We start from the raw sequence: 13,140 nt of genomic DNA on the forward strand, positions 1-13,140 counted from the left end.
GACGGCTTTTACATTTTTATAATTCTTTGCTTAGATCACGCTCTTCACTGAATAGCTCTGTATTGCTAGGCAGACAGAGTCTGCCTCCATCTGCCTCAGAATGGAAACAGCCCTTTTAAAATGCATTTTAATTACTTTATTCACATAACTAAAGTGTTGATGACTTTTTGGCCTTCAAAATAATAACAAGGCACTGGATTTATGAATTAGTAGTGTCAGTCAATTCAATTAAAAAGGTGCTTTATTTGGTATGAGAAAACTCTCATTAGCAGGCAACAGTGCAGCACTATCTCTCTCTCTCTGTTTCTGGCACAACAGCGCCCCTACTGGTACTCATAGTCATAATGGTGCTCTTAGTCACATAGTTTAACGTCACATAGGTGAACACGGACATTGCTGTTCCTTGGAGTGGTTGCACCACTCAAAAACAGTTGAAAATGGGGAAAGTATATACAGTTGGAGTGGGTACAGCATTTTGTAAACAGAGCTATGTCCCATTGCATCGTTATAGTTATAAGCGGGTATAAAGATTTTTGAGTGGTGCAACCACTCCTACAAGCAGCAATGTCCGTGTACCTGTGTGTGTACCTGTTTGTTTGTTTGTATGTATGTATAAGTGAGCACGAGTATGTGACTTAATAATAGCAGTAGGGGGCGCCAGAAACAGTGAGAGGGGTAGTAGCAGCAATGTCCGTGTACCTGTGTGTGTGTGTGTGTGTGTGTGTACCTGTTTGTATGTATAAGTGAGCACGAGTATGTGACTTAATAATAGCAGTAGGGGGCGCCAGAAACAGTGAGAGGGGTAGTGCTGTGTCTCTAATGAGAGAGAGTGAGAGAGAGAGAGAGAAAGAGAGAGAGAGAGAGAGAGAGAGAGAGAGAGAGAGATAGGGGGGGGGGGAATTGCACCACTCAGTTCACACGTGTGTGATTTTTTTTTTAACAAATAGCAGGCACTTTTTTTTGCAGTCACTTTGGGACAAATGGCAGCATTTTTCTCAGGACTATTTATTTAGTGCCAGTCAATGAGTTAAGAAAAACATGCGAGTACTTCTTCCATCACTGTTGGATAGAATTGCTGCCTCATGCGCCGGCTGCCGCTGCCCAAGTGTTGGCAGCCACCATTCTGATTCAAAATCCTGACATGTGCCATGTAGATTGTTTAAATTGCCATGGACACACCCCCAAGGCGCAAGTTTGAGACAAAAAAATAAAAAAACGTAGGTTTAATGACTTTATTTGTTTTACTTCAAATTGTCGACAAATCATTATCATTATTGAATGACACTTCAAAGTTATCTTCAAAATAGAAAGTGCAACTGCTGACCAAACAAATTAATCAGGTGACTGCTGATTTATCAGAATAACGAAGCCAGATCAAACATGGTGTTACTGATATGGAGAGGAATGGACCGTATAAGAGGCTTCTGGCCTTCAGTTAGCTGTACTGAGGCAACATGGGCAAGCTTCTCATCTGCGTTGGTAAGCTGAGACATTGTTTTGCAGAGGAAGTTAATTGTAACTTAGACGATTTAACATAACTCATGTTAACTTACATGGAATCTATTCTTTATTCTGTTCAAAGAATTGTTTAACATTCTGATATATACACATGATAACAACAAAAACACCATATACATAACTAACTTCATATCTTTTGCAAATCAGAAAGTGCTGCAGGGTTTAAAACAATGGCGTAAAAATCAAAGGCAAGACAGAAACAAATAATATTCTGCAACAACATTAGACCCTTCTTGGGGTAAAACATAAAAAATCACACCTGTGTGAAGTGAGGGGCGCTAATATATTAAAGTCTAACTCGTGTTGCTATGATTAGGTGACAAAACAAACATTGAATTATCTTTATTGTTAAGGGCATTTAATGTTTGTGTTAAGTGACGTAGATGACGTACATTTTCCTTTCATTGTCAATGGCGTCTTTAAAACAAACATTAAACCTGTATATAGGAGGGGCTAGCGCCAATCAAAAACTAAGTAATAGTGTAAAAGAGTGTTTTTCCATACTGAACGCCTTCCCCCTTGTGTCTCTCTGTCTCTGCAGGACTGGCTCTCCTGCTGCACGTGCAGCTAGGTACGTCTTTGTCCACTTGGGGTGATATATATACTCTCAAATTGAGGAAGATGGCGAGACCTATAAAACTATAACTGCATCTCTCATGTCTTGGATAATATAGGATCCTCCTACATCCTCTCCTGTTACTTCACCAACTGGGGACAGTACCGTCACGGTGCTGGGAAGTACATGGTCAGCGACATTGACCCGTGTCTCTGTGACCACATCGTCTACGCCTTCGCCACCATGGACGACAACATGATCAAGACCTTCGAGTGGAACGACGTGACCCTCTATGGACAGGTCCAGGCTCTGAAGAACCAGTGAGCAGACACACATACATTATACACACACACATACAGTACATACACACACACACACACACACACACACACACACACACACACACACACACACACACACACACAGTATGCGTGCACACTTAAAAAGGCGTTGAGAACTCAGTGCATTTTATTTTGTTCTTCAGGAACAGCAACCTGAAGACACTGTTGGCCCTCGGTGGATGGAACTTTGGCACCGCAAAGTGAGTATTAAAACGAACGGATTTATGACTGTTGTAAGGGGCAGCGGTGGCCGAACGGTTTGCGGAGCGGTCTTGATATCGGAAGGTTGCTAGTTCGTATCCCCGGACCCGCACCTTAAAATTACCACCGCTGAAGTGCCCTTGGACAAGGCATTGAACCCCTACCATGAAATGTTCTATGAGCAGGGCCTGGCTGTAAACAAGTTCTTGAGCTTAGTCCAGTTACCCTAGGTAAACATAGTACCTTTCCTTTCCTTTTTGACCTCATGAGGAACAGGTAAAAGCACTTGTGACGACTCTCTCTCTCTCTCTCTCTCTCTCTCTCTCTCTCCAGGTTCACTACCATGGCAGGCTCCGCTGCTAACCGTAAGACCTTCATCGACAGCGTGATCAAGTTCCTGCGTGGGTACGAGTTCGACGGTCTGGACATTGACTGGGAGTACCCGATCGGACCCACCAAGGAGACCTTCACCACCCTGTGTCAGGTCAGCCTTCTCCCGCGTTACTAAAGCCTACAATATCTTCTATACTTCATGTCATGATGTTCCTGCACGGCCTCAGTTCTTCTCTGTGTATTCTGAAAAAAAGTATCGTACAAAGTAATGTATTATATAAAACTTTGAGCAGCCTGGTTGAGGTCAGTTACAAAAGAGTCCTTCTTTGGCCTATACTGGGAGTGTGCGTGCAAAGTTTGACTCTATCGCGTTCCAGTGGTTTCCAAGATTATCTGTCCTATTATACAGTCGGATGGTCAGACACACGGACAAGGCGAAAAAAAAACATACTCTATCTTCGGGCCCATGCGGCCGAGATAATAATGAGTAGATGTCACTCGAGAACAGATGTTGCCGAAAGTTCCAAATAGAAGTAGTAATCAAAAATATATGAAGCTATATACCCTTGAGGATATTAATACTGACACACCCTCATCTTTCTCCAATCTCCATCACTACCTCCTGTCTCTCTCGCTCTCTGCAGGAGCTGGTGGCTGCCTTCGAGGCTGAAGCCAAGACGACCGGCCGTCCTCGTCTGATGCTCACCGCGGCCGTCGGAGCCGGTCAGGGAACCATCGATCCTGGATACCAGGTTCCCCAGCTCGGAGCGTCAGTAATATAGATAACACACACGCACGCGCACACGCACGCACGCACACACACACACACGAGGCAGCGGTGGCAGAATGGTCTGCGGAGCGGTCTTGATATCGGAAGGTCGCTAGTTCGTATCCCCGGACCGGCACGTTAACATTACCACCGCTGAAGTGCCCTTGAGCAAGGCATTGAACCTCTACCATGAAATGTTCTATTGAGCAGGGCCTGGCTGTAAACGAGTTCTTGAGCTTAGTCCAGTTACCCTGGGTAAACATGGTAACTTTAAATTTACACACACATTGACCCATTAAATCCTGGAAAGCCGTGCCATTTGTCTCATTTTAGACTTTGCTATACATACAGTATAAGGTGTTTATATAAGGTGATCAATAATATATCTGTGTGGGAAAGGGGGAATACAACTTCTACACATAACACCGTACCAAACGTTTCGCTATATATGAATTCCATTATACCCCCTATATAAATATATCGATCAAGGGAGGTCACGCACACTCACGTCACATCGTTTAACCCATTTTGGGGCGGGAACCCCTTTTGGTGTTAGCATTATGTCATGATTTAGCTATTGAAAAATAGCAGATCTACAAGATCATAGCGCGCCACTCGGTGGCGCGCTATGATCTTGTAGATCTGCTATTTTTGAACGAGCTTGTAGGTCTGCTATTTTTGAAAAATCGAAGAACGACTGACATAGAAAGATGGCTTTTTCAGAAAACCGTCAGGATGTAGAAGACATTTATAGAATCAGATCTCAGGTCAGTTAAAGGAGCAGGCGCGCTGAACTCAGAAGAACATAGGCAGAGATGCCACTGCACACTGCTTCAGAAATAAACCCTGAGTCCTTTTAAAGGCAGAGAATGTCACTGCACACACTACTTCAGAAATAAACCCTGAGTCCTTTTAAAGGCAGAGAATGTCACTGCACACACTGCTTCAGAAATAAACCCTGAGTCCTTTTAAAGGCAGAGAATGTCACTGCACACACTGCTTCAGAAATAAACCCTGAGTCCTTTTAAAGGCAGAGAATGTCACTGCACACACTGCTTCAGAAATAAACCCTGAGTCCTTTTAAAGGCAGAGAATGTCACTGCACACACTACTTCAGAAATAAACCCTGAGTCCTTTTTTCCCCAACACAGCGTCCTGGACTACTTCCACGTGATGACCTATGACTTCCACGGCTCCTGGAACAGGCAGGTTGGAGAGAACAGCCCACTGTATAAGGGACCTGCTGACGTCGCAGCATGGCAGCAACAGTTCAACGTGGTGAGTTTCAGGGACGAATAGTTTTCATAATCCTCATGGGGGCCCGTGCCGCCTGACGTGACAACAAGATATGAGACATAACTAGAAAAAGTGCCCTACTGGGCACAGGTCTCCACCAGGATGAGCAGATGTGAAGAATTCCAGGCAAAGGTTTTTCCTTGGCCTCTAGGGAGTTGGCATACAAAGTTATCCACAGATCCGTGCAGTTAGAGGTAAAAACACTTTTCGGCCAGTTATAGCGCCACCTTGAGGCTGAGTTGAAATTGTTCATGTGGCATTTCGTCCTCTGCCTAGTGGGAATGTGGGTGCACAATTTCACGGAAATCACGCGATGTGTTCATGATTTGCAGCATTTTGTTTGAAACTGAGCACTCCTGTGAACTTTGGAAGCCAATCTTAACCAATCAGGATGGAGTCTGAGAAATCTGAAAGACCGGTTTCGTTGAATGGCTCTAGAGAGACTGTGTACCAATTTGCGTGATGTTTGGACAAAATCTGTAGGTGTACTGTGCAAAAACTTGTTTTGCACAAAGCGGCCTCCTGGTGGCGCTATAACAGGCCGTTCTGGAAATCTGAAAGACTGGTTTCGTTGAATGGCTCTAGAGAGACTGTGTACCAATTTGCGTGATGTTTGGACAAAATCTGTAGGTGTACTGTGCAAAAACTTGTTTTGCACAAAGCGGCCTCTTGGTGGCGCTATAACAGGCCGTTCTGGAAAGTTTGGGGCAGAGGTTCATCGTTGGCATCCAGGGAGTGTGTGTGCAAAATTTGGCATCGACCGGGTTAACGGTGGCCGAGATTAGCTGCTAACGGACACACACACACACACACACACGGACACACGGACGGACGGAGTGCAAAACATACTCTCCCCCTAGCCTTCGGCTGGTGGAGACAATAACCGCTAACTGCAGCAAGGCTGACCTTGCTGTCTGAGATGTCTCTCGTAGCCTAACTATAAAGTATGCTATACAGATCAGGCAGTACACAATACATATCAAGTACACTGTGTCTCACGTTCAAGTACACAGCCATGGGCGATCATGATTATAACAGCTGCTAGTATGTGTTTTTTTCTCCTCACCCCGTGTGTCTCCATGTAGGATTGGGCTATGAACTACTGGAAGAGCCAGGGCGCTCCGGCTGAGAAGCTGCTGGTCGGCTTCGCCACCTACGGCCACAGCTACGTTCTGGCTTCTTCCGCCACCGCCGTGGGCTCTCCGGACAGTGGCGGCGCGCCCGCCGGACCCTACACCAAACAGAACGGAGTCCTGTCCTACTATGAGGTAAACACAACACCCTACACCAAACAGAACGGAGTCCTGTCCTACTATGAGGTATACACACAACACCCTACACCAAACAGAACGGAGTCCTGTCCTACTATGAGGTAAACACAACACCCTACACCAAACAGAACGGAGTCCTGTCCTACTATGAGGTATACACACAACACCCTACACCAAACAGAACGGAGTCCTGTCCTACTATGAGGTAAACACACAACACCCTACACCAAACAGAACGGAGTCCTGTCCTACTATGAGGTAAACACAACACCCTACACCAAACAGAACGGAGTCCTGTCCTACTATGAGGTAAACACAACACCCTACACCAAACAGAACGGAGTCCTGTCCTACTATGAGGTAAACACAACACCCTACACCAAACAGAACGGAGTCCTGTCCTACTATGAGGTAAACACAACACCCTACACCAAACAGAACGGAGTCCTGTCCTACTATGAGGTATACACAACACCCTACACCAAACAGAACGGAGTCCTGTCCTACTATGAGGTAAACACACAACACCCTACACCAAACAGAACGGAGTCCTGTCCTACTATGAGGTATACACACAACACCCTACAGCCTACACCAAACAGAACGGAGTCCTGTCCTACTATGAGGTATACACACAACACCCTACACCAAACAGAACGGAGTCCTGTCCTACTATGAGGTATACACAACAGCACTGGTTCTCTAACACGTCTGCGCAAAAAGCATGGAATACGGATGTGTATATTACAGGGAACTCCCGTTAAACGTTCCAACAAACTCCGGTTAACTCCCGAATTGTACCATCACACCTGTATATTACCGTATATTAACTGTATATGCTGCTAAACTTGAGGTTTACGGGCAAATCCAGTGCCCATAATTGCCCGTTAACTCCTCTTTTCACGCAGTGTGAGAAGCTGCTGTTGGGTTTCTTCGCCACATATAAGGCCACAGATCATGCCCCAGAGAATGAGGCATTTTCCGGTGTGATCTATACTGTATACAGATATTTTGATTTTCGGTTCTGGACAAGTTACAAGCGTAAAAATACCTTACAAGGTCAAGGAAAATGTCGTGAACAAACACGGCTGTGCTTGGATACTTTGAACGTTATGTCTCTGTGCCCGTGTGCTGTACAGCCGAGATCCAAGCCATTCTACGTCTTTTTGTAAACTCGTCAATCTGGGTTCCTTGATGCTGTCTCCATGCTGGAAAGCTGAAAATCTAATTCCGTTTTCTGGCTCATTCCCGCGACATGACCTGCTGTGGCACTTATTTACTGAGCAAGTCTGCACCGTTGTGAGGTCAGTTTAAAAAAAGAAAGTATACAAGCACACCGGGTAGTCGCTCAATCATCTCAATGTAAACAAACCAGACAAGCCAACAAGTATGGCGGCCGCTACCACGTGACACATGTTGACGCCCCCTCAAGGAGATTTTGGTACGCTCTATAAAACACACCTGTACCTTAAAGATGGAGTGCCACACTTATTTTTCCAGTTTTTCATGTGTCTATGAGGTGACAGTACTTCATTAGACACCCTGGAGTCGTTTTTATGTGCAAGTGTGTATTAACTTTGTATTTTAACAAATACTGTAGACTTTTAGGAAAAAAAAGTTCTTCCTTCTTTTTTTTTTATATATTTTTTATCCCACGATTTTGTAACCCATTTTTCACCCCTGTGTCAATCATCTAATGTGATCCTGGGCTCTGCACACCCTCCACCAACCTATAGTCCCCATATATGGGGGACAAGGGGAGAACAACAGACTTGAACTCATGCTTCCTTCACGCCCGAGTGTACAAGTTGCTCCTTTACACCTGACAGGGGGGAGTTTCCCTGGTTAAAAAGTTATTCCTTCTTGTATTATAATAATACCTGATGATTATGTTTTAGGGTGGAAAGAAATCGCGGCACTCCACCTTTTTAGAATCGGCCTTAGGCCTAAATGGGTTAAACCTTTTTTGTAAATCTCTGCCTTCATGCAGATCTGTGACTTCCTGAAGCAAGGAGGCACCGAGGCCTGGGACGCCCCCCAGGACGTGCCTTACGCCTACAACAGAAACACCTGGGTTGGATACGACAACATCAGGAGCTTCGGGATCAAGGTGCCAACATTTTTACTCTTATATTGTTCAGATTTGTAGCCTCTTGAATACTGTTTCCTAGTGGTGGTCGGTGCTTCTTCTTTTTTTCAAACCACTGAGTCCGGAATATATATACAGGTTGACTGGCTGAAGCAGAGTGGATTCGGTGGAGGTTTTGTCTGGACTCTGGACATGGACGACTTCAGCGGAACCTTCTGTGGGCAGGGAAAATACCCTCTGATCGGCGCCCTCAAGACTGGCCTGCACGGAGCCGGGGCAGGTAAACATGCATACGCACACTTAACCCATTCTGACCTGAGATCAGATTCATACGAGGTTTCCACTGGACACACACTGGTCTGATTAACCACTTAACCCATTTAGACCTGAGCTCGATTCTACAAAATGTCTAATAAATCATGACAGTTTTCTGAAAAACCCTATGTTTCCATGTCAGTGGTCCTCATACTATTTCATGTCAAGGACCCCTAGTATTATAATGTATTTGACCTCCGACCCTTATCTCAAAATATGTTGTCCCAGGCACCCCCCAGAAGCAAAGATTTGAGTTAAAAACGTTCACTGTGAATTAATATATTTAAATCAAACATTTGCACCAAATTTTCATGATTTAAAAAAAAATAGCAGATCTACAAGCTCATATAGCGCGGCACTGAGTGTCGCGCTACAAGCTTGTAGATTTCAATTTTTCAATAGCTAAAGTATAACATAATGCTTGAAACACCAAAAGGAGTTCCATTTACAAAAACAAAAGTACAAAATGTGAGTACTTTTTTCCACCTGTGACCTCCACTGATAAAAAACAAAATACTGTAATACTAATACACTGAGTCCATCAAAGTTAAAAGTTAAAAGAAATAACCGCTTCTTCATCCTCTCTGTCTCTCACGCAGCCTGCACCCCTCGCGCTCAGCCCCTGGCCCCCGTCACCCCGGCCCCCCCACCCCCGGGAGCAGGACCATGTTGGGGCAAGACCAGCGGCCTCTTCCCGGACCCCAAGAGCAAGAACCAGTACTTCCAGTGCAACGGGGGCCAGACCGTCACACAGACCTGCCCCCCGAGCCTCGTGTTCGACAACAGCTGCAAGTGCTGCAACTGGGCCTGAACGTCGTCTTCGGTCGTTCTTTATTAGGTGTATTGGAGTTGGGAGTAAATATAGTACATTTTGCCTAGCGATCACTTTGTGGAAATCAAATAAACGATGACATTCAAAGCGGCTGTTGAACTTATTTATCTGCCTTTCTCTCGTCATCTATAGTCGTTATACAGTAGCCAATAGTGTTAATAAATTCTAAAATCAAACGGTACAAATAAGTAATTTGTTTGTTTTTGATTGATTGATTGATTGGTTGGTTGGTTGGTTGATTGATTGATTGATTGATTTACAACAAAGCATATGCACAAAACATTAGATTGCACATTTGTGGTCAAAAGGATGACACAAAAAAAGACTTACTGTATTTCTATTGTGGTTCTATTTGGTGTAACAACAAAATCACACCCGTGTGAAGTGAGGGGCGCTATAATCATCGTACATCATCATCATCATCATTTAGAATGGTGGTCTCTTATTGGCCAAGGGTGGCCACCAACATATCCAGCTGATTTGCTCAGACACATATGATGTAACTTCTCTGTTCATTGTCAATGGCATTTAATGTTTGTGTTTATACAGGATATGTGGGGATTATCTGACAGGTACCATTTGAGTGGACAAAACCTTACATATACTAAATAATACTAAATTGTTTATAGGGTCAATATAAGTAAAATAATATAGCCTTTCCACAGGAGTATCTTTTTATATTTTTCCAAAAAGAATACAAACAGCCAATATCATATTACAAAGTTATCCCCCTCACTGGTGAAAATTCACCAGTGAGGGTGAAACCATCAAGAACATGGGTGTGCAACTGGCGGCCCGGGGGCCACATGTGACCCCCACCTTCACTTAATGTGGCCCGCATGATAATATCAGAATACTGATATAGCATTGATTTCAGCTGTTACAATTCCAAACCCGCTTTAATTACTTTATGACTACTATTAAAATGTTATTGTCTTTTTTTGTGTCCAATGTAGTTATGTTAACAGTTCATAAAGATAACATAACTATAACTAAATGCTTTTGAAATTAAATAAAAAAAGTTACTTTTCAGGATTCCAATTCTAAAATAGCAAAAAAATATTCAGGTTTTCAATTCAAAAATATTTTGCTACGACAGTAACATGCACTGTGGCCCTCTGGAGTGAGTGTGGAAATATATTGGCCCTTGTCATCGTCAAAGTTGCCCACCCCTGATCAAGAAAGACATTACAGTGACATTATGGCTGTGTAAACCAAAAGCGTATTGAAGCTGTAGGAGTTCTAGGTTACTTTTGCTGATATAAGATGTGCACTGATTACGTTTTCTTGTTCATTCATCACATTGCGTCCAAAATATTACATGATCAAAATTCAAATCTATACTAGTACGTGCCACGTAGTGTAGTTGGTGTATATTCTGTCCTTCCCTCCACTCTCTCATTCTCTGCAGGTTTGAAGTCCCCCAGTCACCTCATCTGTCAATTAGCCTGTTACCTGACTCCTCCCTCATCCAATCACCACCACCTGCTGCCTATAAAAGGCTGAGTCCCACCTGGGCTCACTCTCACAACCGGTACGCCTCAGTTCAGTTGTTTGTTTGAAGCCCTGTCCCTGTTGCATCATCTTTGTCCCCCTTTGATCGACCCCAGAGCAAACCTTATGTTTTAGTTTAATGTTCTACTACTAATGTAAATTCTATACTATATGCCCTGCCTTGGGACAGGTAAGACAGAGGCCTCTATACATAGGCACCACATACTGTAGGTAGAACCTTGTTAAGCACATATAGGTAAGGGGTGTTTGCCCCCACATGTATTTTGAACTAAGTTTTGGTTAAGAGTATTTAGCTAGGCAGGTTTTGTTTTACTAATTACTAGTTAGTTAGTCTGTCTTTTGTTTCCCTAGCTGCTGCTTTTGTTGTTTTGGCAACACCCGCGTCCCCTGGCAGTGGCTTAATTGTTTTTGCTTTAATGTATGCTTTGTGCATATATGTTGACCTAATGTAAATATACCTCCAATCAAGAGTAAAAAAACACTTCACCCTTTTCACTCAACCTGTGTTGACTCCGTTTATTTGCACCTCCAATGGTTGATATCCCTTTTTCTTACATTGTTGTGAAACCCTAGCTAGCCTCTAGACATGTCATAAGACTATTAACATAGGGGTTTTGTAACAATACACATACCTAAAAACATGTATTTGTTTTTTTATCACAAATCATAAAATTGTAAACAATTATAGAACTTCCATAATGAAGTTTCTTTCAAAGACATTTCGTACATTTCGATAGGCTGAAGCCATAAACATCTATAATGTTACGGCCCCATGAAACGTCTAGACAGAGTGACATTCTATTCCACATACGTAAGTGTTTACAGTAAAAACAGGAAGCATGTTTAGTCCAATACTAATTAAACAGTACATATAAAAACATGGAATACAAAACTGTCATGGCTATGTGGTTTTTATGTAAAAGAAATGTAATCTTACAATGACTTTAGATTTGCGTAAGCACCCTGATCTGTTCATTTTAGTCTTGTGCCGTTTTCCAGAGTTCTATATGCTCCTCTCTACTCACAAAGTCACAATTAACACATTTGCCACTATGACCCATAATCTCCACTAGCCTAAGTGCCGTTCAAGAAAAATGAAGCCTGGGGGCACGGTGGCACAGTCGGTAGTGGGTCCTGGGTTCGATTCCCGCTGGGGACGCTGTGGGCACTGGAGGAGTGTTCTCTCCTCCGCGTCATCAGTGCCCATACATACCCGAGGCGGGGTTGGCGAAAGGGTAATCCTGGTCTCTAAACTACTTCCACCTGGCCAGCCGGGGCGCCTGATGGAGGGGAATTAAGGAACTGGTCGGAATAACATGTTCCTTCCATGATCTACGTCCAACCAGGGAAACTCCCCCGTCAGGTGAAAAGAAGCAGCTTGGACTCCTCATGCATAGAAGGAAGCATGAGGTCAGTCCGCTCCCCCCCCAGGTTGGCAGAGGAAGTGCAACGCCCAGGATTACATTAGATAATTGACAGTGTGATTTGCACTGTGTGCAGAATTGTGGGATAAAAATTATTGAAAAAAGAAAATGAAGCCTCCATGAGCCAACAAATATTTTAGAAGGCATGGCTTTCACTAACGTGTGAATAACTCCTAGATAGCTATAGCAATAAGCTAGATTCCTCATTGCTGGTTTATGCCAAACGACCATGCCAATTTTCCCAACATGATGTAGAAATAACGAAGCAATTGACCGAATGTGGTCACTATGGCATTGTTTGGCTTGCTGCTTGACTCACGGTAGGCTACTGACTATATTTTAATTGTCAGCAAATTGTATCATCATTGAATGACACTTGAAAGTTATCAGCACAATTAATAAAGCAAAGTGCAACATAGAAAGTGCAGCTCCTGACCAAGCAAATGAATGGGGTGACTGCTGGTTTATCAGAATAACAAAGCCAGATCAAACATGGTGTTACTGATATGGAGAGGAATAGAAAGTATATAAGAGGCTTCTGGCCTTCAGTTATAGTTGTACTGAGGCAACATGGGCAAGCTTCTCATCTGCGTTGGTAAGCTGAGACTTTGGTGTTGAGAACAATTCCCTGATTTGTTTTTGTTGTGAAAATTAACCGTAACCGTTAGATTGAAATGGAA

General features: G+C 43.6%; 2 protein-coding genes across 2 annotated transcripts in view; both read left to right on the plus strand.

The window, feature by feature from the left end:
- Window positions 1-1,454: 1,454 nt before the first annotated feature.
- On the plus strand, window positions 1,455-11,083 carry LOC310863026 (acidic mammalian chitinase-like; the record flags this gene model as incomplete). Its single annotated transcript, XM_083771149.1, has 12 exons — window positions 1,455-1,479; window positions 2,060-2,089; window positions 2,193-2,394; window positions 2,559-2,615; window positions 2,950-3,100; window positions 3,594-3,718; window positions 4,870-4,996; window positions 6,100-6,282; window positions 8,276-8,395; window positions 8,513-8,654; window positions 9,289-9,481; window positions 10,933-11,083. 12 exons carry the CDS (start codon window positions 1,455-1,457, stop codon window positions 11,081-11,083), a joined length of 1,506 nt encoding a protein of 501 aa, XP_083627275.1.
- Window positions 11,084-13,030: 1,947 nt separating this feature from the next.
- LOC310863027 (acidic mammalian chitinase-like) overlaps window positions 13,031-13,140 on the plus strand; it is a gene marked incomplete at both ends in the record, with an annotated part of 88,374 nt that continues 88,264 nt past the window's right edge. Inside the window, one exon of the mRNA XM_083771150.1 lies at window positions 13,031-13,055. Coding sequence (XP_083627276.1) covers window positions 13,031-13,055 — 25 coding nt within the window. The remainder of the gene's footprint in view (window positions 13,056-13,140) is intronic.

Source organism: Protomyctophum parallelum (assembly GCF_964188405.1).
Source record: "Protomyctophum parallelum genome assembly, chromosome: 8".
Classification (NCBI taxonomy): domain Eukaryota; kingdom Metazoa; phylum Chordata; class Actinopteri; order Myctophiformes; family Myctophidae; genus Protomyctophum; species Protomyctophum parallelum.